General features: G+C 34.7%; 2 protein-coding genes and 1 long non-coding RNA gene across 8 annotated transcripts in view; 2 read left to right on the top strand and 1 right to left on the bottom strand.

Moving 5' to 3' along the window:
• Positions 1 to 14,034, top strand: part of MAP4K3 (mitogen-activated protein kinase kinase kinase kinase 3) — a 173,232-nt gene extending 159,198 nt beyond the window's left edge. For all 4 annotated transcript variants that reach the window (XM_031950390.1, XM_031950392.1, XM_031950389.1 and 1 more), the window contains 6 exons: positions 20 to 191; positions 5,799 to 5,867; positions 5,988 to 6,080; positions 9,999 to 10,069; positions 12,158 to 12,213; positions 12,625 to 14,034. In XM_031950390.1, the coding sequence (XP_031806250.1) occupies positions 20 to 191; positions 5,799 to 5,867; positions 5,988 to 6,080; positions 9,999 to 10,069; positions 12,158 to 12,213; positions 12,625 to 12,712 (549 nt within the window). In that variant the 3' untranslated portion in view covers positions 12,713 to 14,034. The remainder of the gene's footprint in view (positions 1 to 19; positions 192 to 5,798; positions 5,868 to 5,987; positions 6,081 to 9,998; positions 10,070 to 12,157; positions 12,214 to 12,624) is intronic.
• A 2,936-nt stretch (positions 14,035 to 16,970) lies between these two features.
• Positions 16,971 to 20,828, bottom strand: LOC116421351. The gene is made up of 3 exons (XR_004231681.1): positions 20,482 to 20,828; positions 18,212 to 18,452; positions 16,971 to 17,123 (listed from the first exon to the last, which is right to left on the bottom strand). It is a non-coding gene; the product is annotated as an uncharacterized LOC116421351 (long non-coding RNA).
• A 129-nt stretch (positions 20,829 to 20,957) lies between these two features.
• Positions 20,958 to 26,378, top strand: part of CDKL4 (cyclin dependent kinase like 4) — a 58,619-nt gene continuing 53,198 nt past the window's right edge. The window contains exons 1-2 of one of the 3 annotated variants that reach the window (XM_023494998.2): positions 20,999 to 21,168; positions 23,792 to 23,860. The gene's annotated coding sequence lies outside the window, so the exon portion shown is untranslated. Of the gene's footprint in view, positions 21,169 to 23,791; positions 23,861 to 26,378 lie in introns of all 3 variants that reach the window. The other 2 variants (XM_031950388.1, XM_031950387.1) reach the window with 2 other exon arrangements.

Below are 26,378 nucleotides of genomic sequence, written 5' to 3'. Positions count from 1 at the left end.
TTTTTGTTTTTTCCTCTAGCACATAGATTTTCCTATACCTTGTCCACTTAGAATGTTTGAAATGCTGGTAGTGCCTGAACAGGAATACCCTCTAGTTTGTGTTGGTGTTAGTAGAGGAAGAGATTTCAACCAGGTGGTTCGGTTTGAGACTGTCAACCCAAATTCTACCTCTTCATGGTTTACAGAATCAGGTTGGTACATTTAGTTTTTATTAATTTCCTTCTTTCTGATAGATTTGTAATATGTATCTGTTATACATTTTACACAAATTATGCAAAAAAGAAAATGTAGATTTAAGTAACAGCTAAATTGCAAAGTGTTAGTCATTTTTTTCCCCATTTAAACAAGAGATCCACAGGCCAAAATAAATAAATAAATAAATAAATTCCCCTCTGAGGCAATTGGGGTTAAGTGATTTGCCCAGGATTATACAGCCAGGAAGCATTAAGTGTCTGAGGCTGTATTTGAACTCAGGTCCTCCTGACTTCAGGCCTTGTGCTCTATCTACTGTGCCATCTAGCTGCCCCATACTATAATACTTCTAAAGTTCTTCTGATGAATTTTTAAAAAAATTTTATCTTCATTTCTATATAATTTTTATGAACACCTTTTACATAAAATGAATACAACCTATATATACTATTCTAGTATAGTCAATAAGAAAAATGATGTTTTTAAAAACACAGCAATTAAATATAACACATAAAAGTTTTTTTATCCTCAGGATCCTGACAGGATCCTATAATATAATCCTAACTCTTTTAACAAAATTTCTTTGTTGTACTCACCCTAATTTCTGGGTTGAGGAGACTTTTCCACTGGATTCAGGATCAGAGGCTTTTCCACTGAGATCAGGACATGCATAATATTTCACTTTCATGTTGGAGAATATTTTCTGTTTTTCCTTTTAAAACATTCATGCCTTTAAAATTCTGTTTTGAATGGTATTTGTTGATGTTAATATAATCCTATGAAAGAAGATTGGTATCTGAAAAAGTACGTCTAATAATACCAAATTTTGTCAGTATTAACTCAAACTATTAAGATAATGTAATGAAAAAAAGGCACAAAAAAAGAACATGCCTTTACCTAGGGAACCCCAGTTGACTTAGCCATCTTAATCAGAATTCCATCTCAAGAATGTTGTTGTTGTTGTTGTTTTTATTGCTGTTTTATCTTCTAAGGTCTCTAAGTATATTAGACAAAAGAACAGTTTTAAAAAGCTGTGTATATATCAGTCTTGGACTAATTAGCTGGCTAGTCTGAATTACCAGAACAGAATTTTTAAAAATGTAATTTGTTATTTGAAATGTATATTGTAATTGAAACTAGACTCTAAAGATAATGTAGCATAGAATTCCTTAGAGAAATTACTTTTATGGAATGGAATTTTTATTTGTAATAAATTTACAAATTATGAGTAAATGAATACTTAGGAAGTACTTTGAAAGTGTGTTTGGTTTTTTTGTTTTGTTTTGTTTTTGCTGAGGCAGTTAGGGTTAAGTGACTTGCCCAGAGTCACACAGAGAGGAAGTATTAAGTGTCTGAGGCCAGATTTCAACTCAGGTCCTCCTGACTACTGGACTGGTGCTCTATCCACTGTAGCACGTAGCTGCCCCACTTTGAAAATGTTTTAAAAACAGGATGTTTTTATCTAATTCCAACATTCCTTGGTGAAATTAATTTATTAGAACCCTTTCTTAGTAAAGTTGATAAATTTTATCCTACTTCATGCCCACATTTGCCAACTTGAAATTAATGAAATTTTAATTAAACTTTACTTTTACTTTCTAAAGTAATGGAATCTTCATGTTGTTGCTAAACTTAGTTATAGTTGCTTTGTACATTATGGGCAACAAGAATTTGTTGATAAATCAGTCATTTAAATTGAAATCTCATACTTTAAAAAAAAAATGTTTTTCTATAGCCTTTTAAAGCATTGTTTCATTGCAACTGAATAGCCCATTTTTAATTTCTGCAAATTGAACCTTTGTTCAATTTATTTCCATTTTTTTACTTTTCTAAATTAGTTCCTTTGTGAAATAAGGGTATAGAACTTAAGAGGTTAGCCTCCTCATTTAACAAATGTTTAAAAAAAAAATAGGCCCCAAAAGGGAAGAGGTGTACCTTGCCTCAGGCCATACAGGTAGCAAAAGACTCTAATGGAAATAGAAACCTAGGTCTTCTGATCACACTTTTTCCATAGTACCTGATGGAGAGGACTCCATTCCGTAATTGTGAATTTTAATTATGTACTCCTATTCTGTGCAGGAAGACTTTGGGATTCTTTTCCCTACCTCAAAGAATGTTCATTCAACTAGGACATAAAATAAATACTAAAATTAACTAAAATAAGGCATATTGTAGAAAGAGCTATATGAGAAGGTCGCATTTGTATTTGCAAAGAAATTGCTTCTAATTAGAAGAAACAGAAAAAACTTCAGGAAAAAGATTGTCATTGAGATGGCCCTTGGGGTGAAGAAGTCAGAAAGAAGAAAAGTCATGAGCAAAAGGACTGAATCAAGAAAGTAATATATTTTGAGATAACAGAGTAATCCCATTTCCTTGCAGTTATTGTCTATAAAAAAGAATAATGAGAAATAGGATTATATTCTCTGAGAAATGATTATCCTCCAACAACAAGTGAGAAAGTAAATAGTACTTTTTTCTAAGGGGGGAGGAGGAAAGGTTAAAATTACCAACCATCACATCTAGAGGTAGAAATCTTAGTCAAAAACTTTGAGCACATATATAAAAACCAACATGGAACATATTAATGATAAAAAGGATCCTTTAGATAATCTTACAGACATCTATTTTAAATGAATATCAGAAAATAAAGAAAAATGAATCTAACCTGAGGGGAGAGTACCCTATGATTCCTCCAAAAGCATGGAATCACAGTTGAACTTTCCTAAATGGTTCAATAGAGATAAAGGTCTAGAAAGATATGTTGTAACTCTATTTTAGAGGGCTTTGAATTTTAGACAGAAGAGTCGGGGCTTAATGTGATAGATAGCAGGAGCCACTGGAATGAGCAAGGTAGAGAAATTTTTTTTTTCCATTCACTAAAAATCTCCTTGAGAATTAGGCAAAAACATTTTCAGCCCTTTTCACCAAATATTTATTAAATACCTAAAATGTACTAGAAACTGTGTTAAACATTGGAGGTATCAAAACAAAAGATTCCCTGCCCTAAAGGAGCCTACATTAATTCAAAAAATACACAAGTAAATAAATATAAGATACTTTGAAGAAGAGAAGACTACCAACTCAGGAGTTTGCAGATAAGAGTTGTCATACCCACAATCATTATTGCCATAGTGTTAGAATCCTTACAAAGTATTAAGTCATTAGGGTTGATAGAAACAATGCTTGTCTTTACATCTTTTAAGAGTTTACATATTAGAGCTCACACCTTTAAGAGAGTTTACACATTAGAGCTCACACATTGGAGTTCACAAGTTCCGGAAATTCACAAAGTTAACTTTGTAACTTTGTGAATTCACACCTCCCATTATCCCACACTCGGAGGAGGAATCAACCTTTGAGTTTACACCTCTAAAAGAGCATAAAAAGAGCTGAGCTCAGTCAGGAGGAGTTAGTTGAAAAAGATTGAAAGCCAGAAGTCAGTCAGTTTGGAAGATTGCCAGGAGGCGGATTTGACCTAGAGGCAGAAGCTGGAAGAGGCAAAAGCAACAAGAGCTCTCGCAACCAAAGAAAGCTAACTGGGCTATTTTGGAAGAGACAATAAAAGATTGGATTTTAACTCCTGGCTGCATTTGGAGTGATTATTACTTGGAATTGAAACTAAGACTGCCTCCAGAAAACCTCCCAAGAAACCTGCTCACAGAAAGAACCATCATATTATAGAAAAAAAGAAGAGATCACCATACCATAGTAATAGTCATATTAGATGAAGTTAATCCACTACAAGAATAGCAAAATGTTAAAGAAAAAGTACATATATATTATATATATTTAGACTTTATTGTACAAAATTTTTTTACATCAATTCAGCATGCAACTCTACCACTGTGTACAAGGCTCTGGTAGCTGCTTCATTATATTTAAACTGCTTTTTCCCCTTTTCTGAAGCCATGTGTTAACTTCATAAGAACTGTGCATAGATGCACAGATGAAATACATAAATGTAATATAATATTGCTATGCTGGGAGAAAAGGATGAACATGATGCGTATAGAGAAGTATGGGAGGTCCTCCATGGATTTGATGATACAAAGTGAAATAAACCCAAGAAAACTGAACACAATGGCAACTAAAATATAAATATATAATGACTACTATAAAAATACAAATTAAAATAAGAAATGAATGCTTCAAAATTACAAAGTACAATCTTGGCAAAATGTATATATATATGTTGAGAAATATTTATATCTCAAAAAATATGAGAACATTTCCTGCAGAGGTGAATCCATGAGTGTGGAGTATTGCATATAATGTCATTTTTTTTTTTTCATTGTAGTCAGTTTTTCAGATTTTTTTTTTTTTTTTTTGATCTCTGGGAGGAAAGGAAGTAAAGAAATAGCACATTTTATAACAAAAAACAATAAGAATGCATATTTATTTTTATAAAGATTACTCAGGATGATAGTCTAAAGAATTGATTAGATGTAAGAAACTAGAGCAAGATGATCTATTAGACTGTCATAACAACCTGAGTCAAAGGGAATGAGGTTATGAATTAAGAGTATTGGCAATAGAAGGGAAATGGTTGTGAGATATATTGTGGAGAAAGAATTAAGGGGACCTGCAATATTATTGGGTTTAAGATGGTAAAGGAAAGGGGAAAATCAAAACTTGGGTAACAAGAAAGATGATGTCATCAACCAAAATAAAAGTTTAAAGCAAAGACTAAATAAGTTTAGTTTTGGAATCAATTAAACTTCAAACCAGAAATATCAGTTATTTAGAAATTCAGAACTGGAGTTCTAGGAAGAGAGTAGGAAAATGACATTGTCATCTGCATAGAAATTATCATGGAAACCATGGAATAGATGAAATTGCCAACAGGAGAAACAATAGAGAAGAGAACAAAAGACTGCCTTTTGAAACATGTATTTAAGGAGTAGACTGAGGGCAGTAGTTCTCAGAGAGAGCAAGGAAGCTCTTAATGGATGATAGTGTCACACAAGCCAGGGAAAGAAGAAAACGGCATCCACAGAGCAGAAAAATATTGTATCACATTGCATAAATAATTTTTATTTTAAAAATCTTTATGTAATAGAGATTCACAGTTTCATAGGCAGTCCTCTTTTTCTGTTGTCCTTTATGTGGAACATGTTTATGTTTGTTAAATTTATGATAGAAAAAGAAAAAATGGAAGACAAGGGAGAACAAAGTATCAAGAAGGTTGGAAGTGATCAGTTGTGTCAAGACTCTAAAGAAGCCAGAAAAGAATGAAGATTAAAGACAGGCCATTTAATTTGACTGTAAATTAACCCTAAACCCTAAATTACTAGTGACTAGAAGAGAGTAGTATGAATAGACTGGACTGTTGAGAATAAAAACCCATTTCTTTTTCACATTAGCCTATTTGTCACCTCCCAAAATTCAAAAGAAGGAAGTGATAGCCACAGTTTAGAAATTGAATTCTCTGATACCAAATTTCACATTGGCCCTTTTAAGCTATGCTTATTTCAAGCAAGCTGTTAAAAAACTATATTCTTATAAATGAGGATAATCTTAAAAGTACTGAGTTTTCAAAAGTGAATGAATATTTCCTTGATTTAAAAATTAATCTAATTGTATATAAATCTCTTCTTTTATTGTAGATACACCACAGACAAGTGTTATACATGTAACCCAACTTGAGAGAGATACCATTCTTGTATGCTTGGATTGTGAGTGATTTTTTTGTTTGTTTGTTTCGTTTTTAAGTGATTCGTTTTAAACCTCATATTTTAATAATACTGCTTATTTATCTCAATATTAAGTCAATTTTTTTTTCTCTTTTTCTCTAGGTTGCATTAAAATAGTAAATCTACAAGGCAGATTAAAATCTAGCAGAAAGTTGTCATCAGAACTCACCTTTGATTTCCAGATTGAGTCTATAGGTAAGCAAAAATTAATTTTCATGCTATAATTTAGAGTAGGATATATTTCAAATATGTTCAAATAATCACTTCCAGTGCAGCCAAGCATAATGAGTAAGGGATTTATCTTTATGTCAGGGAGATATGGGATTAAGATATGTCTTGGACCCATACTGGTTGTGTGACCTTGGGCAAGTAGCTTAAGACCAATCTGCATCAAAGGAGAAAGTTTCCATAATTGAAGTTCCCTATATTGCTGAAAATACAGATCTATGCTCCTTCCTTCTACATCTAAAAAATGTTCTCATTATTACATTTCACAGTAATTGTTAGATGTAACTAAGGGCTTAGTGAACAAACTGTTACAACAAGATGTAGAAGAGAGGTCAATACAAAACCTTTTATAAGTCATTAATTTGTTTAGATCATTTTTCATAGTATTATAAAACTAGTTAAGTTAGTGAATTCTATACAATTTGATTATGTCATGTAAAAATATATTTTGAAACTTTTTCCTAATAACCACACAGAGGATTTTTGCGTGGTAGTGAAACTAAGGAGTGAAAGGACCTAGATTCTGTTCCCACCTCTGACACTTGACAGGTCTTAGTCTCTTTGTCTGATAAATGGAAAGGATAAACTAAGTAGTCTCAGTTGATGGTCCTTTGGTGATTGATCCTATATTTGGAGTTTCTTAATGTGTTTGTGTCACTTATGATCCTCAAGACTTTGATGTTCCACTTTTGTACAATATTTTATCACTACAGTGATCATGCAGATTTAATTTTTAAAGAAGGAATATTTATTTAAATATTTCTTTGTATCATATAAACATTAAAATGTTTCTCTTCTTCTCTAAACTATAGCTTTTGCATTCTATACAGAGGTGTCAAACTTTCCTAACTAGCCTTAGCTCAAACCAGAGTAAAATGTAATTGGGAAATGTTTAACAAAAATAAATAAAAATACATCATTATATAAATTATGTTAATTTGAGATTTTATTAGTCAACATGAGCCTGCTAGGATCCAGTTCTATTTGAGTTTAATAATAGCACTCATCTATATCACTCTGTGGCATGGATTCTTTTAAATCTATAGCTGATAAACTGTAGGCTCTTGGGGAGCCACAAGTGTACATCAAGCTTTCTCATTTTTGTCAGAATGAATTTTCTCATTAGATGGATGCTGATAACCCAGTTACTAACATGGGAGTCTACAAAATTTTTTGACCTAAAAAGAAGTCCTTTTTAATAAAAAAAAAAATTTGAGAATCACTGGTCTACACCACATAATTCTTACTTTTAAGTACCTACTATGTGCAAACAACATGTTATTGTTAGTTTCTGGGGATTAAATTTAAAAACCAAGTAGCTTCTGCCCTCTAGTAGTTTACCATGTGCTGTGGGAATGTGATATGTAAGAGAGGACAGTGGAATTGGGGAATTCAGAAAATTTGGGGGTAGTAGATGATAGCTGAACTGAACACACCAATGTGAAGTTTCCTTGGGCACAAGAAAAACCTAAGTAATTATAATGATCAGACTTATCCCTGCAGGACAATGTTCATCTCTCTTCTTTACAAAAGTACAAGACCTTGAAAATAGGACATTGCACAGTTTTGCTGAACTTCTTTATTACAAGGGATGGCTCTTGTGGGAAGAGAATATTCTAAAATAAAATGATGTAAAATAAAAAAAATATCTAAATATATAGCTGAGGGGAGAATGGATAGACTAGATCAATGCTGTCAAACAGAAACTGGGTCACTATTTCATACATAATGATCCCTTTGGGCCACATATTGATTTACTTTTTAGATAAAATGTTTTGTTGTATTTTTATTTGTTTTATTAAATGTTTCCCAATTACATTTTACTCTTTGGGCTGTACTCTGTTAGAGGACATATGCTGCTTAGTGTTTGACTCTTCTGACACTTCCGGTAAAGAACTAAGGTTCTCTTCAGTTTAAGAATCTAAATCTGTTTGGCAGTAAAAACAAGTGGAAATTTATTATCCGTCTGCATTGTGCCCATAAACAATGCTCTACAAATGTAATTGATTGTGAATATGTCACAGCTGAAAGTTGTGAATTGTGTCTATCTTTCAATAATCAGCAAATTATCAGTACTTGTTATTCCAGCACAATGGTTTGATTTATTTCAGGTTGTTAGCAAAATTATAAAGCCAAGATACTTTTAATTCTTGTTCCCAATATTAGTAGTTTTATTTTGGGTGGGTTTCCAAAAAAAAAATCTCCCCTTCCAAAAAAAAAAAAAACACAAATAAAACCAACTGTGTGCCAACAGCGGTATGAAAGGAAGCATTAAAATGAAAACAGAAAAGATTCAATTAATTTACAATTTAATTTAATGATCACATTTATTGTATTATATGTACCTAACACTTTGGAGAACACAAAATCCTATATATAACTGATTGTTTTATAAATCTTGTCTTCTCCCATAAGTCTACAAAACTCAAAGGTATGGATAATATAAATATACACATATATATATACACACACAGAGGCATACTTAAAATATTGAACATGTTTTTATCTTTAATATAATATTTTGACATTCTTTTTTTTCTTAGACTCAAAATGGTTAAAGTTTTTGAAAGTGCATTCTGAATATAGTTCTTAGTACTCTGTATAAATTGGGTTTTTCCCTTGATGTTATGTGTACAATGGAAAACTATAATTCTTCCTATCATCCTAGAAAAAGTTCATATGCTTTATCTTAATATTCAGTGTTCCCTGTATTCTGGTCTCACTTTATTTTAGAGGGTTGGCTAACTCTTTAAACTTTTGTATTGTAATGCAACAATGGTCATGCTACCTCAACAAACTCTGTAGATTGAGGGGTAGGGGCTTAAGACTGAAATGGCCCAAAGAAAACCTTCATTCTTCCCTTTCCCACAGATCAGCTAAATCCTAAAACTCCTATCTTAAATGATAATCTTTCTGTGTTGGTTGTTCATAGTGATTTTTCACTGACTTCCCATTACTCGTATATGTGTGTTATATGTGTGTGTGTATATTTGTATGTATGTATATATGTATGTATGTGTCTGATGCTCAAGCACATGATTGTATTCTTTCTTGTATGGTCCTTAGATTATAGCATAAATCTTCTTATCTTCCAAGAAACTGCAATTTTTAACAACTTTATGTCTGCCACTGTTCAGAAAGAATTATAACTAATGAACTTATAATTTTGATGGTCTTCTATGAAAAATTTCCCCCTAAAATATTAGTTAGAGAATCTTATATTGGAATGAACCTAATCATCTGGTTAGAAATCCCCTTCCAAAATTCATGTTTAATCTACTAAATGTATTTCATTTCTCTTTTCAAAATAGCATCTCACATTTATCTGGCTTAGATTTTAAATGGAGCAAAGCATTTATGATAAAAAATAATTATAAACTCCTGCATCCAACAAGCTTATTTCAGATTTTCTTTTTCTTTTTTTTTTTTTCCTAACCATTGCTGATTTCTTTATCCTTTCATTTATAGAAATATCCATAGGTGTTTTTAAGTTCAAGAGATAGTAAAGGACAAAAACTTCAAAGATAGGCTAATACCGGAAAGTAGTCCTAAAAATTGTTATTTATATGAGATTTTGTTTGACTGTCTTATGCCAGAAAAAACAAATATAACTTTCAGGAGTTGTACGTGAATTGCATTCTTTGCATACTCTTACTCTTATGTTCTTCTCTCATCTCTTCCCCATGAATAACTGTGACAGAGAGATTTAAGGGTATACAGCCTTTCTTTACGTATTTAAATGATGTGTTTTCTCCTATTACTAAAATACTTCTACCTGTTAATGGCAGATTAAAATGCTGCAAATAAAGAGAAAAAAAATAGAAATGTGCTTATCAATTGAACCTTTGTACCAATGCCAGTAATTAAGCTCTTCTTGCCTATTAGTTTGCCTACAAGACAGTGTGCTAGCTTTCTGGAAACATGGAATGCAAGGAAGAAGTTTTAGATCAAATGAGGTAAGTAACATTTCAGTTTGGGGATATAACGTAAAATTGTCATAAAAAGGTTATCAAATTTAAAATAATATCTTATGGGGAAGGAAAGCCTAATTCTGATTTTTTAAAACATTTCATATATTTAAGGAAATGTGACTTTATAAGCAAACAAAGAAAAGAGATAACATTTAAGCAAATATTTATTAAGAACTTTAGTTTTGTGGATCAAGAACTAGAGATATAAAGTGAAATCGTCCATCTAGACCAGTGGTTCTCAAACCTTTGTTTTCAGTATCTTTATCCTATTAAAAAATTATTGAGGATCTCTCCAAAGCATTTTTGTTTATCTGGATTATATTTATAGACATTTACCATATTGGAAATAAAAACTATTTTTGAATTTGTAGATCCTCTAAAAGGGTTTCAGAGATTCCCCAGGATTCTTTAGACCATACTTTGAGAACCACTGATTTAGACCTTCAAGAAATTTACATTGCTGTGGAAAGAGTGGACAAATTGTAATTTCTAGAGCAGCAGATGACTGCTAGACACAATTGGAATAATTCAGTAGTACCTGAAGTGTATTTTGAATAAAAGTTAGTTATTTTCAAAGGCTGAGGGTCAGGAGGGAATGCATATAAGGGTTTAATGCTAGGACAAGTTCCTACTTAATGGACAAAAAAGAACTTTTTTGTCTATAAGGAAGTTTTAACATAGGTCAAATTATGGAGAATCTTAAATGCTCACATGTTTCTTTTAATTTTTTTCTAATTTTCTCTGTTTAATTTAAGCAAAAGAAATCAACAAAAAGTACTTCTTTTCTTGAGTGAACCCTTTTATTATGACCTCACTGGCCTACTTTGTGATGATAATGAGTTGGGATGAATTACATGCCTATGAGCCAGGTTAAACTTTAATTTAAGGATCACACAAATTTTTATCAGGCCAGCAAATTTAAGGGACAGCAAGTTAATATGTTGTTGAGTTTGGGGTTTTAATTTGATTTGGTTTGTTTTCATTCTTGGGCATCTGTTTTGTTAGATAATTAACTAATGGGCCACCCATCCAGACTAACAAACACTGATTGTAAAGAATTTGGTAGTAATTTTGTCATTTAAAATTGCTTTAAGATAGTATTTAGGGAATTATAAATTTTTCAAGAAACATTTTCTTCTTTAGCTTTTCTTAGTTATAGCATATATTTAACTTATAATCAGCATGCTGTAGCTAAGGTGAATTGAATTATTGTACCTAATTTTTTTTTTAATCTGTTTATTTCCTTTCTTTTATCTACCAGTGTTCTGTGATTGGGCATGTTAAGAGAGACTGTCTTTAGATCTACTATTCAAAAAATAAATAGCTTTTCATATTCCAATATTATAAAAGTAATTCATATTGCCTTTGGGAAATTACAGAACTCTCTTAATGATCCCAGACTTTTCCCATTAATATCACTATTACAACAAGATTTCACTCATGTTGAATGTTATTGTCTCTATTGTTACTAAAAAGTACAGTGCAAAATGGAAGGGATGAGTAGATTGGACACCTGCTATTATGGAACACATAATAAAATATGAAAAAGAACCAGAGAAGAGAATAAAAAAAATACATGATTAAAAAACTGAGCTGGTCATATAGTCAGAGCAAGGAGTGAGAGGACCATCAGAGAATTAGATACCCCTTGGGCATCCTTGCTAGGTCAAGGGAAAGCAAACAGAACCCCAGCATGCTGGAGTAAGCCCTATGAACTGGTCTGCCTGATTGAGAGTTGTGGCCATACCATTTACTGATGGTAAATCGCCACATCAGTAAAATCATAAATCCCTCTGAATAGGAAGAACTGACCCAGGATGAGTTCATACTTAATTCACAGAATTGTAAGATGAGCTTTTTGTTAATTATAGCAGTATAGCAGATAACGCAGATATCGCTTGTTCTTCCCAGCTTAATACTTACCCATGCCGACTTAGTAAACCTGACAGTCAACTAGAGACACTTTTAATTCTTGGAAATAATAATTTTTTTCCTTACGAGTTATAAATGGAATGATCACTTTGAATTTTGTTAACTTGAATTTTAAATACCTTCTCTATTTTAATTGTACAGATAACACAAGAAATTTCAGATAGTACAAGGATTTTCAGGCTTCTTGGATCTGACAGGTATAAAAAAAATTAATGTGTTGTGTGTTTTCTCAAATGTTTACATGATGTGCTAATTAAGACTTTGCTAAGCTTTGTATCACACTCTAAAAGTTGTCAGCTGTTAAAATGAGATGGAAATGGTCATGTTCTGGATTATAGAAAGTTGACTATCTTTTTAGTGGGCAGTTTATACAAAACAAAGATTAACCCACAACACACACACACACACACACACAAAAGAAAACATCATTGACTTAAGACAAATGCTGAGATGAGAGCTGCTTCCCAGCAAAGGAAACTGTCTCTTTAATAATTGCTTTTAGAGTAATTTCTGCTCATAGTCAGCAAGTGTTAATTGTAATAAAAGAGTCTTCCCCCTGATTTCTGCTTTCAAAAATAACTTTTTGTTTTCTTTTCATTATTTTATAGGGTCGTGGTTTTGGAAAGTAGGCCAACTGATAATCCTACAGCCAATAGCAATTTGTACATCCTGGCGGGTCATGAGAACAGTTACTGAGAAATGTTGTGCATGACACTTACCCATAGAGAGAGAACACTACTGCTGCAACATTCGTGGATGCTTGAAGCTATACAAAAGCTACAGTAACCTAGCTTCAGTTACTCTGTAATTTATTGTGGCGTGGGACAAAGAGGAGGAGCAATGTTGTTTTAAGTGGTATGGTGTATTTAGCAGATTGTACCACACCAGTGCTTCATTCACTATTATGTAATCTTTGTACATAGAGGCAGTATTTTTCAGTGAAACTTGATAGTCCTGATGATATACACTAAGAATTGATGTAGATAATGGTCCTTTTATGATGTACAAGTGTCTTATCTGTACAGATGTAAAGGCTGATGCAAAAATGCAACTGGGGGTACTATTTTAAGAACTCCTCTTTGGGTGTGGTAATATTATAAAATAGGATCCTGGCAATGAACACATCTAACAACACTATTGTATTTTTATTATGTAATTTAGTAATACAACTATAAATCTTGTAACTTTTAAAATTATAACCAACGCTGAAATCATTTTATAATCTTGTTTTTTATTTTCATGCAAGTACACTGGTGTTTATATTTGCACAAAGTATTGATATGTGATGTATCGAGTCACAAAAGTAAGCTGTGACATTGTCATTATGCATTGGGCTTCAAAATACCTTTAAAAAATTTATTTGGTTGTTTTCTTTGTGAAACAAACCAATCAACCACCTGTTGTAGTAACTGGTCTTTTTTATATTTAAGCAAGATTCTTTAAGATTGCTTCTCTGCTTAAAAAAAAATACCTTCCGGAATGAGTTTGAGTCACAGAATAGCGGTACCATGATATAACACTGCAATCATTGTTTGAATTATAGTCTACACAGTGATCAAATTAGCATTATTGAAAAGAGTCCACACTAAACATTTCATATAATCACACTGAAGAACTATAACATTCCATAGAGTGAAGTGGTTCAAATTTCCTGTTGTATTTTTAATTCTTTTGGCCTTATGATCATTTTCATATTTGTTTTGATTTAGTGTTAACACATGGCCAAAATAATTTAGTTACTACCTCATACAAATAATGGTTACTACACATCACAGGAATTTAGTTTTGGTCAAAGTTACCTTTGATTGCTATTTTCCAATGGAATATGTATATACCAAGTTTTAGTAAAATGCACACTTTGACTCTTTTTTTGTATATGTTCTTTATATTTTAATGTGACTATATACACTAAGATCAAACTAAATTGTGATTTATGGTCTTCATTAATGTGATTGGTAATGCTTTTGAATATGTTCCTCATTGTACATATTGTAAAATAAAAATGTTTTTTAACATGCTGTTGTATAGTAACTTGTCATCAGCATTAATTTTTATAAAGCACCATCAGCAAACGTTCATCAAATGTCTGCTATGTGTTAGCCACTCTTCAAGGCATTGAATGATAAAAACAAATGTGAACCAATGCATTATCTTCAAGGAGCTTATGGTAAGGAGATCACATATAAATATGGAAGTATGCGGAAAGTACAGGATACTTTCTCGAAAAGATACAGGGTGATCTAGGAATGGGGATTGACAAAAGATGAGGAAAGTTGTATGGAAGAAGTAGGCCTTGACCTAAGTTTTGAAGAAAAATAGGAATTCAGTCACTGTAAGACAGAAAGGAGATGGAATGTCATGTAGTAGGATAACTAAATGACTGGTTTGGGTGGGCCAGAATCTGTGGGAAAGAGAAGTAGTGTCCAAGGAGACAGAAAAGGGACCAAATTGAAAGGACTTTGAATGCCAAAGTTTTTGATTACAAAAAGGAATGAGTTTGAGTAGAAAAGTGACATCTGTGGTTAAGGCTGGACTATAGGAAAATCATTTTGGCAAAAGATATTGAGTTGTTAGAGATCAGAGGCAGGGATATTAATCAGGAAACTGTTGCAAAAGTTCAGGTAAGGTGATAATAAAGGCTTAAAACTATGGTGGTGGCTGGAAAGACTACCTGGGAGAGATGGGAGTTTCAGAAAAATAGGAACAGCAGATAAAATATGGAAGACAAGTAAGGAATCTGAGATTAGATCAAAGTGGCTGATAAAGGGAAAAAAGAGATGGGAAGATAGCTCTAGCAGGTATATGTATGTGTATATATATATATATATAAAGGGCTGAATTTGAACTTAGGAATACCTGAATTCAAATACTCCTTCAGATACTTAGGAATTGTATAAACAGGGAAAAGTCAGTAACCCTCTCAGCCTCAGGTTCTTTTGTTCCATGTAAATAATATTGGTGCGTCTTTGTCACTGGAAAAATGAGGTGATATACATCTGTACTCAGGATTTAGAGAGCATTTTTCAAGGATAGGGAAGATTTGTGTCTTTTTATTTAATAAAGCTTTTTATTTTCAAAATACATGCATAGTTTTCAACATTCACCCTTGCAAAATCTTGTGTTCCAATTTTTTTTTCCTTTCTTCCTTCCATCCCCTCCCCTAGACAGCAGGTAATCCAATATATGTTTAAACGTGTGCAACTGTTCTATATATATTTCCACAATTTTCATGCTGCACAAGAAAAATCGGGTCAAAAGAAAAAAAATGCAAACAAAAACAAGTTGAAAATACTATATTGTGATCCATGCTAAATCCCCATAGTCCTTTCTCTCTCTGAATGCAGATGGCTATCACAAGACTATTAGAGTTGGCTCTTTATAATAGCGAGGTGATTCAGGCCAATTCCAATCGAATTTATCATTGTATAATCTTGCTGTTGCCATAGCAGTGATCTGGTTCTGCTAACTTCCCTTAGTTATCAGTTCACGTAATTCTCTCCAGGCCTCTCTGAAATCATCCTGTGGATCGTTTCTTATAGAATAATATTCCATAACATTCATATACCATAACTTATAGCCATTCTCCAACCATTCAAGTTTCCAGTTCCTTACCACTATAAAAAGGACTGCTACAAACATTTTTGCATATGTGGGTCCTTTTCCTGTTTTTAATGATCTCTTCGTGATACAGACCAATAGACACACTGCTGGATCAAAGGGTATGCAGTCTGATTGTCCTTTGTTCTTGTTTTTCTGTTTTCGGCAAATTCTTGATGACTCCATTTGGGGTTTTCTGGAAAAGAGATACTGGGCTGTTTTATCATTTCCTTCTTCACTTCTAACATATTGAAAGTAAGGCAAACCAGGGTTAAATGACTTGCCCAGGATCTCACAGCTGGGAACTGTCTGAGGTCAGATTTGAAGTTAGGAAATTGAGTCTTCATGATTCCAAGCCCAGTGCTCCCCCAGCTGCCTAATAGTGTTCCATCATATATATGCCATAATTTGTTCAGCCACTTCCCATTTAATGGACATCTGTTAGCTTCCAATTCTTTCCCACTGCAAAAGAAGCTTCTGTAAATATTTTTGTACCCATGAATTGTTTCCTCTTGTTATGATTTCTTTGGACTCCAGTGAAATAGATTGAAGGTTATGTACAGTTTAGTAACTTTAGGGGCATGATTCCAAATTGCTTTCCAGAGTCACTACACCAATTTGCAACTGCACTACCAGTTTATTAATGTTTATATTTTTTCCACATTCCCTCCAAAATGGTCAGTTTCTTTTTAATCAGCTTGCAAATCTGATGTATGCAAAGTGGTAGCATAATTCATTTTATTTGCTTTTCTTTATTAGTATTTAGAGCATGCTCCCTTCTCTCCTTCCCCAGTGGCTGTTGATATGGTATACATTTCTTCCTTAGAAAACTGCTTGGGCTTATAAATTAGAGAATAGTCTCATTTTTATAAATTTGAATCCACTTCTTATTTTTAGATGCATTGGTTTTGTTTGAGTAAAACCTTTGTAATTTTATATAATCAAAATTGTCCATTTTATCATCTGTGATTCTATCCTTTTTGGAAAGGTAATTTCTTCCTCGTTCTTCTGTTTATGATATCACCCTTTATGTGCATTTGGAGCTCCATTTGAAGCTTATCTAGTATACAGTGTAAGATTTTTTTCTGAACCTCATCTTTACCAGCCTGTTTTCTAGTTTTCACAGTTACTCACACTTATCAAATGGTTCTTATGTCACTAGCTGCTGATGCCTTTAAGTTTATCAAAACTTCACTACTATTCTTATTTCTTTCTGCATGTTGTATACCTAAATGTTCTCTCTCTCTCAATAGTCTTCTGTCCTGATATGGTATATTCATTTTTGTTTTATGAAAGAAAATTGACAGTTTTTTTTTTTAAATGTGATTTTCCATTGCCTTTTTTTTTTTTTTTTTTTTATTCTGGACAAAATGAATTCACATCAATTGAGTATCATTTATTGAGCTTCTCTTCCTGCAAAGAGTAAGTAGCTGGTTGGCTTTACTGATCCCTTTTCTGTGCCTTTTAGTCTCGTAGTAAAATGAGAATTGATTTGCTTTTAGCCTCTGAACTAGAAGAAAAAAATAGTATCTCAAAATCAATTTTATCATTTATGTGAATAGAACATGCATAGACTTAGAAAAAAACTTCAGTCTTCAGAAATAAGTTTTATTGTTATGCTGTTCACTCAACAGTAAATCTATTTTTAAAATTTTTAATGATTTATCTAATATTTAAAAATCTTTCACTTCACCAAGTACTAATAACATCACTCTATAGTATGAGTACCTTGGGTATAAGATGATGAATAAACTCTACCTTAAGTAGCTTATATGCTAATTGGAAAAATTAGTTGTTCCTTGTAGGTCAATTTTGAGATTACAGGAAAGTAAAAGCAGGATATACTACCTAAATGCTAAGAAATGCAAAGCAAGGAAATAATATTTATCTTCAAGAAAATTTAAGTCACCTATAAAATTACTTCATCTGATTAAGAAAATGCCATTGTCTTCTATATGAAATCATTTGCATGGCCACAGGCCGTGACCAATAATATACTTCTTGTAAATGTATCATTGATTGAAATCTGGCAATCCCTTAAGGAAAGCATAGTTAAAGATTGCTGATGATGAGTCAGTAATGCCATCAGTCTTGAAACACCCACAATGTTCTGAAGCTTTACAAACGAACAATTATTTACTGGCCCTCTAGAATGTTCTTATCCTTTCCTTTAAACTAAATCTCCATCTCCACCAAGGATGTGCTCTCAGATCTGGATGCATACATACATGTGGATCAGTTTCAGTTGTAAGAGAGCCAGATTACCTACAAGAAGAATGTGGTTTTTTTTCCTAAATCTTTGAAATAACAATTCCACCCAGGAGGCCCAGAAAAAAAAAAATAACTCGATACTTAATTTTGGAATATGTCTAGGGTCATCCTAAAGTTGAGAGAGAAACTAGAACAGTACTCAATGTACATTATAATCAGTTATAAGACAACTTTTTACAGAAAAATTTTTTTAAAACCTAACCCACAAATATGCTTTGACTGAAAAACTTTTAACAGCAGTGACATTAACTATTATATTCCCAAGAGATTGATACTTAAAACATCAAGATATTATGATTAAGTTTTCAGTATTCCTATATACTTAACATTTCATTCTGCATTGTCCTAAATAATTCCCTCCAGGTCCATGTTTTCCAGCAACCCAGGCCAGAGAATGTGTTCATTCTCTACATGGTGATCATTTCTAAGAAGCATTGTAATGGTTGTAGATAGTATGCTTTCTTGAGTGCAGCCAGAACCAAATGAGGACCAGAATGTCCCAATCTTTTAAACTCATGAGGCTGCCTCCAAGCATAATATATCGATCTTGGGAACGCTACTACACCATCTAGAAGCAAGCAAAGAATCGCATTAGCAGAGGGGGCAGATAAGGTTCTGATATCCATGCTCAGATTCATCCCAGCAAGACAGATAGGCACTTTTGTGCCATGTGCTAGCAGCTACCATGCTGTTGGGACAGGCGAGTTTCCCATCTCCTCTCTCCTATTTGTTCAGGAAGAAGATCAGATAGTTCTGACTTCATCTGCTTTGGGGAAGAACCGAGGACAGGCCATTTCCTTTAAAGATCTATTGAACCTGTGGCTTTTCTTGCTTAGTTGGCAATTAGGAGATTGTTTCTTCATCTCAGAGTGCAAGACTCTGGGTGTGAAATGCGTTATTTCCTTGTATCGATGCCATATGCACACAGTGGAGGGTGTGTTTTCTCCCCTTTAGAATGTGAAATCCTTAACAGCCACGATCATAGTTTTTGCTATTCTTTGTTGTCTTTTGTTTTCAACAGTGACATCAGTGAGGTGATGCGTGATGTGCAAAGAGATGGGATTTAGTGAGGGAGGGCTGGACAGTGTCAACAACCTCACTTTCCCCTCCAGAGCCATCTAGGTCTAGTGGCAAGATATAGATCAGGAAGACTAGAAATGGCCCTGGATGCAACCTTGCTTTTTGGAGACCACCTTGCTTTTTAAAGCTAAGGTTTTAGCAGATCTCAGATTGGCTGAAGTAATATCCAATCTATGGTTGAGACTAGACAGGGGCAGTTAGATGGCACAGTGGACAGAGCACAGGCCCTGGAGTCAAATCCAGCCCTTAGACACTTAACACTTCCTAGGTGGGTGACCCTGGGCAAGTTAGGGCAGTTAAGCCTAACTACCTCACCAAAAAAAAAAAAAAAAAAAAAAAAAAAAAAGTAGGGTAGAAATGAACCTGAGAATGTCCTCTTTTAACCTAGTGCAAAAAAACAAAAACCTGAGAGCAGAAAATCCTTCTGGTTTCTGGCCAAAACAGAAACAATTGCTTTTTATATTCGTTGTGAGCCAACTGGGACTGAAATCATGATCAAGTGGGACTTGGCCTGGAGACCTATTGTTGGCCAATCGATGTAAAGCCTGAGTGATTTGAGTTTAAGGCTTGGTCCTTAAGAAATTAAATCCATAAATTCCAAGCTATCTTGGGAGGTTTCCCCGATCAAAATTGCATTCCTTTGGGCAAACACCCTATGTGGACAGAGGGAAGGAAAGAAAACAAAAGAAAGAAGGAGCTGTTGCCTAACTGTTTGGCTCCCCACTGGACAGCTCCTACTACTCACAGAGGTGGTTGTTTGTCCTTCCTTCTGGAAGAGGATCATGACATGAAATGATGGCCATGACATTTGAGTGAATTGGATTTGAGAGAGAAGGCTTTGCAAAGTCATCAGCCTCATAATATAATTTGATGTTCTACTGACTAAAAGTGATTATTTTTTGTTTGAAAGTGTAATTATGGTTAGAAATCCAAAACTACACATGCATTAAAGTAAATTTATATGTGTATTATTTTTAAATATTTAGAATACATAAGCTTATTGTGTAAGTTAAATAAAACTATAACAATAAAAAAAAAAGTCATCAGCTTCACTTTCTCTTCCAGAGCCATCTGGGTCCAGTAGCAAGATATGGATTATGATGACTGGGCCTTTCTTTGTATCCCTTGCTCTTAGTATAGCACCTGGCACATACATAGAGCTTAATAATTATTTGTTGACCGAGTCTCCACAAGTTTCCAATGGAGTTCTGGCATATAGGTCAAGGGAAGTCTCTAAAGGTCCTATACTCCAATTCCTGACACACAAACATAACGTTGATATTAAAGGCGGGGGAGGGGAGGGAATGTGCACTAATTAGCATCACTTTAGCAAATCCAAAAAGTTTTTTAAATAGGAAAATGTAAAAACAATCACAGTCTATCAACTTTGACATATTGCTAGATACAGAGAATAGATATTTCAAAGCAGGGACAAATCTTTTAACAGAAATTCTAGCATTGAATTATCTATGCAGATGACTCTCATAGATGTGCCTGTATCTGGTTAAGTCATATACCTTGTCAGTGCCCTGCACAGCTCTGAAATACGAAATTAGAGATTCGATATTTAAGTACATCAGCGGAGGTAGTTCACACACGGGGAGTTCCCTGTCCTCACCGCCACCCCCTTCCAAAGAAATACGGTGACTCCAGTAAACTGACTCCCTTTAATGGGCTAGTCCCAAAGCAACTGAGCTTATAAAAAAAAAAAAAAAAAATGGACTTCTGAGCCCTCATTAGCCGTGGCCTCTACGCCCGAGCTGTACCCTAGGAGCCCCCCAAGGGACGTGGGATGGGGGGGACGAAGGGAGAAAGAGAAGAAGGGGAGAGAAACAAGATCTAGGAGGAGCCCGACTAGCAGGGCAGACGCACAACCAGCCCGGACTCCCCTAGTAACCCGAACCGGTAGAGGAGGCGGCCCCGCCCCTGCTGAAGCGTCCCTGTTGTCCTGGAAACCATGGCTGGCCTTTCCCCAGAGCATGTGTGAATGTTTTCCCCCCTCCCCCAGGGCCGGCACAACGAGCACCAGAGTAGCCATCAGAATCTAGCTGAGACTGGGGAGGGGGGGAGAAACTTCAGAATTACGTCACAATCTCCTCGGTTTACGCAGTAAGTGACCCTACGAACAGACCTCGGAACCAAGGCAGGGGACCTGCGCCGGCGGAGAGACCAGCGATGACGTCAGCATGAGCTAGAGAGAGGAGGTGGGATGGCTGGGAGCCCCGAGGGCCAAAGAGACAGGATTGCCCGGAATACGGGTTATCTCTTTGCCAACCGGCTAAAGCTTTCGTTTCAAAAAGGGGAGAGGTTGGGGGAAGGGGGTCCGAAATTTTAATCGCCTTTTTCCCCCTCAGCAAATATTAAGCGCCTACTATGTGCAAGGCACCGATCTGGGCGCTGAGCATCATAGACATAGAAATAGTCCAGGGACAAAGAAAGCCTGGCCCAGGGGCTGCCCAGGCTGGCGGTCGAGTTGGTCCGAGGCGGGCGCTGGAGGTGCCATTCCTTTAAGCCAGGGGAGCCGGCGTGTGCTAGAGACAAGATTCATGCTATGCAGGAAAAGTGAGAGAGAGGCTGATTGTGGTAGAAGGTGGTTGAGAAGATGGGAAGAGCAAATGATTCTCGGTCTCCCTTTTGTTCCATGGTTTTCGAACAACAGGTTAGAGAAAGCTTGGGTGTGGCCTGAGGATGTGTAATAGGAACCCAGCCTGTTTTGGAGGGCTGAGAAGAAGCGGTGATGTTAGTGATCCCGTAGAGATCCTAGGAAATACATACATATATATAAAGATATAAAAACGGACCACTAGAAAAGGGCTTTTTTCAAATGTATTGGTTTGTAAGTAATGTGGTAATCTTGCTATAAATGGATGCTCTAGCCCAGCTGTCGCCAAGGTAACACTATCTGCACAACACAGGCCTGGGAAGTTCATAGGCTCATAGATTTCAAGCTGAAGGGCCCTTGGAGGTGATTTCTGAAGTAATTCGTTGTGAAGCCAGCTAAAAACAGTTCTCAAATGCAAAATCTTAAAGGCTGGAGGCTTGTGTTAGGACAAAGGTCCTTCAATAAATTTCTTTGGAAAATGACAGTAATAGTTGCATTCATTACCAACAAAAACTATAATTCATTAATATTAAGCTCTTTTGTCCAGGTGCGATAAATCAATCAACAAAAATTTATTAAGTGTCAGGAAACTATGCTAGGCTGTTAGAGATTGGGAAAAAAAATCCTGCTAATAAGCTTACATTGTATTGGAAGACTCACGGTATAAACATATATGAAGATCCACACTATATATGAATGAATATATATATAAAGTCGTTTTGGAGTGAAGGGAGATATTGGAGAATCCAGAAAGGTTTCAAGTAGGAGATTGGACTTCAGCTGATTTTACAGTAGTGTTTTAGAATCTCAACTCCAAAGAGCAGGGACTAATTTCATTTTTGTATCCACAGTGCCCAGAAGAGGGCTTGCCACATGGCAGGTATTTAATGAATGCTTCTTGATCTATTCTGCTAAGAAGAGGCAGAAGTAAAGAGGAAATATATTCTAGACACAGGAGATGACTCTGCAGAGATATCAATTATAGATTGTCCTGGGTGTGGTACCAAACATAGATTTGTTTAGTTGGAGCAAAGAGTAGATGAAGGGCATGGGTTTTTCCATGCCTGGAATTCTCTCTTCATCTCTGCCTTCTGATTGTGCAGGCTTCTATCAAGCCCCAGCTAAAAAACTACTTTTGTAGAGAAGTCTTTTCAGATTCCCTTCAATGCTAGTGCCTTCTCTCTCTGGATTCTCTACAATTTACCCTGTAGAAATAGCTTGTTTGTACATTGTTGTTTGCATATTATCTCCCTCATTGGAATGGGTACTCCTTGAGAGCAGAGATTAGTTTTTGCTTCATTTATTTAATTTTTGGGGATCTCCAGAGCTTGGCATAGTGCCTGGCACTTAATAAAATGTTAACTGACTGATTAAAGAAGAATAATTATCATCAAGCTAGAAGGGTAGGTTGGAGCCAAGTTGAGAAGACTTAAACTGAAGAGTCTGTATTTGAACCTATAAGCAATAAGGGACCACTGGTACGTCTTGAGCAGGGGAATATCATGGTCAGATCTGTACTTTAGGAATAAGTCACTTTGGCATCTTTCCGAAGGCTTGTCTCCATTAGATTGTAAGCTCTCTTCAGGCTGGGCTGGCTTATGCCTCTTTTTGTAATCTTAAAACTTAGCACACTGGCTGACATATCATAGACACTTAGTAAATATTTATTAATTAGCCAAATAAAGAGAGATTGGGGAGGTAAGAGATTTGATCTAGAAAGACCAATTAAGAAGGTATCACATTAGGTTAGGTGAGAGTGAAGGCCTGAACTATCATAGTAACTGGTTGAATAGAGAGATGGATGGAAATTATAGTAAGTGAGAAGGCATTTCATAAATTCTTGCAATATTCTGAGTACTGTGTCATGTATTAGAAATAAAAAAGACAATAAAACACAATCCCTTTTTGAGAAGCATATGTTCTAATGGGGAAGATAACATGTAAATATCTTGGAACATTCAAGATATATACAGTATATGAATATAACCTGAAAGGGGCAAGTATTAGCAGCTTGATCCTAAGTCTTGATGAAAGTCAGAGAAATGAAGAGGCTGAGGAGAAAAGCATTACAGGCATGGCAGACAGCCCGTATAAAGATATCGATATGGGAGATGGAGTTTCATGTTCCAAGGATGGAGTTAAACTGAGATGGGAGGTGTGGGGGAGGTTGAGAATAAGGCAGAAGAAGGTTTGGAAAAGGTAAGAATGGTCCAATTTATTAACAGCTTTGGAAGACACGTGATTCCGGAGATAATAGGAAATCACTGAAGCTCCTTGAGCAGGATGATAATAAGGTCAGTCTTATACTTTAGACAGTCAGTAAGCACTTATTAAGCACCTATTATATGACAGGTACGGTTCTAAGCACTGGGGCTACAAAGAGTGGCAAAAAAAAAAAAAAAAACCAATTCCTGTCTCCAGGAATTTAGCTAAATGTTCAATAAATTAGATGTTCCATAAATGGGGACAGAAGGACCAGGGAGATCACTTGCTATTAGGGTAGTTCAGAAATGATAAAGACCTGAACTGTGGCTTATGAGTGAAGAGAAAGGAACATACAGAAGATATTTTGTGAAGCTACAAAAGATAAGACTTGATGAATTGGTGAATTGGATTTGTTGGATAAGTGAGCATAAGGATTGACTGGAAGAATGATAACATCCTTGAGGGTTTTAGATATGGAAGAAAAGATGAGTTATGTTTGAGGTATGCTAAGTTTGAAATGTCTGCAGGATATCCAATTAGGTATGTGTGTCCAAAATGCAGTTGGAAATAAGTGATTGTAAATCAGAAAAGAGAATAAGACTGGAGATAATTATATGTGTATATATATATATATATGTGTGTGTGTGTATGTGTGTACATATATATATACACATATATGATTTGTATATGTATACTATATATCTCTACATATACTATACATATGCACATAATTATAGTTTGCATAGAGATGATAATTGAACCTATAGTAGTTGATGAGATCATCAGATGAGATAGTAAAAGAGCCAAAAGAGAAGAAAGATATTGGGCAGAACATTGGGGGACACCCCCAATTGGTAGATGTGACATAAATGAATAAACAAAGGAGGCTGAGAAGGAGCAATCAGAAAAGGTAGGAGGAGACCCAGGAGATTGCAGTTTTCAGAGGTTTTAGAAACAAAAGGAAATGGAGACAGCTAGTATAGATGAAGAGTTCTCGAGGAACTTAGCTGATAGGAGGAAAATCAATTGAGGACTTTTTAAGTTGGGGCAGACATGAACATATTGACACATGTTCATAAAGAAACTTTTTAGAAGAGTTAGTAATTTATTCTCATGTCTACAAAATTTTATGATATTGCAACTTGCTTTCTAGCGACAAATCCAGATCTCCCTCCTCTATCCCTACCCTTTGTGTCACTAAATTAAAGAAAAACAAATGTGTCATTACCTGAGTATCCTTCAAACCACTTACGCACACAAATGTCCTATGAATACATACTATAAGACAATATTACAAAATAGCCGTTCAAGAATAGTCTATGAGTTACTTGAGTGATTGGGAACCACATGAGGGCAAGGATAGAGATTTATCTTTATCATATGACTTCCTTATTTGATAAAGTCTAGTGACTCCCTATAGCCTTGAAGATCAAATATCAAATACTCTGACTGGCATTCAGAGGTCTCCCCCTCAATTTCCAGTCTTCTTATACTTTATTCTCAGACCAGTGACACTGGACTTCTGGATGTTCCTATAAGATCCTCCATCTCTCATCTCTAGGCATTTCTTCTCTAGGTGATTCCTCTGTATTTCTGCCTGCCTTCATTTCTGGCTTCTCTGGGCTTCCTCCAAGTTCCAGCTCCAATCCTATCTTCTAAAACCTTTCCCATTCCCAATCTCTCTCAATTCTAGTGCCTTCCCTCTTTTGATTATTTCCTATTTTCCCAACATGTAACTTGTTTATATGTATTTGCTTGACTTTTATTTTCCCATTGGAATTTGAGCTCCTTGAGATCATGGGCTGTCTTTTAAAGCCTTTGTGTCCAAAGCCCTTAGGACAGTGCCTGGCACTTAATAAATATCGACTAACTTTGCATCATCCTCTCCATTGCTTAGTAATTGATAAGTCTTCCATGTAATTTGTCTTCTACATGTTCTTTGAATTGTTTCAAAATGCTAGTTTTATAAAAATGTGTCAATTTCTAAAAAAAATTGTATTTTCTTCCATTAAAAAGCACAACAGTGGCTTTTTAAAAAATGTAGTCATAATAGTGTACTTAATAAACAAATGAGTGGATGAATGAACAGAAGCTTAATAAATGTTTATTTAATTGATTTATTGCCCAAGCAAAAGTTTCATAGATTTTTATTGATAGCAATCAAGATTGTGGATCCAAGGGATTGTTTTTTTCATAATGAAGTCAGCCATATGCAGAAAAGATTGGAGTATTATTACAGAGAAAATTTTTCCTATTTACTTTTGAAATACCAGAAATCCGGAAAAAATGTTTTTTTTTGGACCTGAGGGATCCTTTTCCTTATTGAAGTAGCTCATATACAGAAAAGATTTGAGTATTTGCATAGTAAAGCTTTGCTTTTGAAATACCAGAAATCAGAAAAAAAAATACTTTGAATTCACTAGTTTGTTTTCTTTGATTTTTTTAAATCAGTCATAAAATGTTTAGTAAACTAAGCACTAAATGTTCTTGTTTTTATTAAAGGTTTAACACTTCTTAAATTATATAGATTTTAATTTTCTTTAATGCCAGAACTGGTTACATTTTGCATGATTTGTATAATGATTTTTGAAAAGCATGTAATTCAGT

The sequence above is a fragment of the Sarcophilus harrisii genome, chromosome 2 (genome assembly GCF_902635505.1).
Source record: "Sarcophilus harrisii chromosome 2, mSarHar1.11, whole genome shotgun sequence".
NCBI lineage: Eukaryota > Metazoa > Chordata > Mammalia > Dasyuromorphia > Dasyuridae > Sarcophilus > Sarcophilus harrisii.
This window is presented reverse-complemented; position numbering and strand designations above follow the sequence as displayed.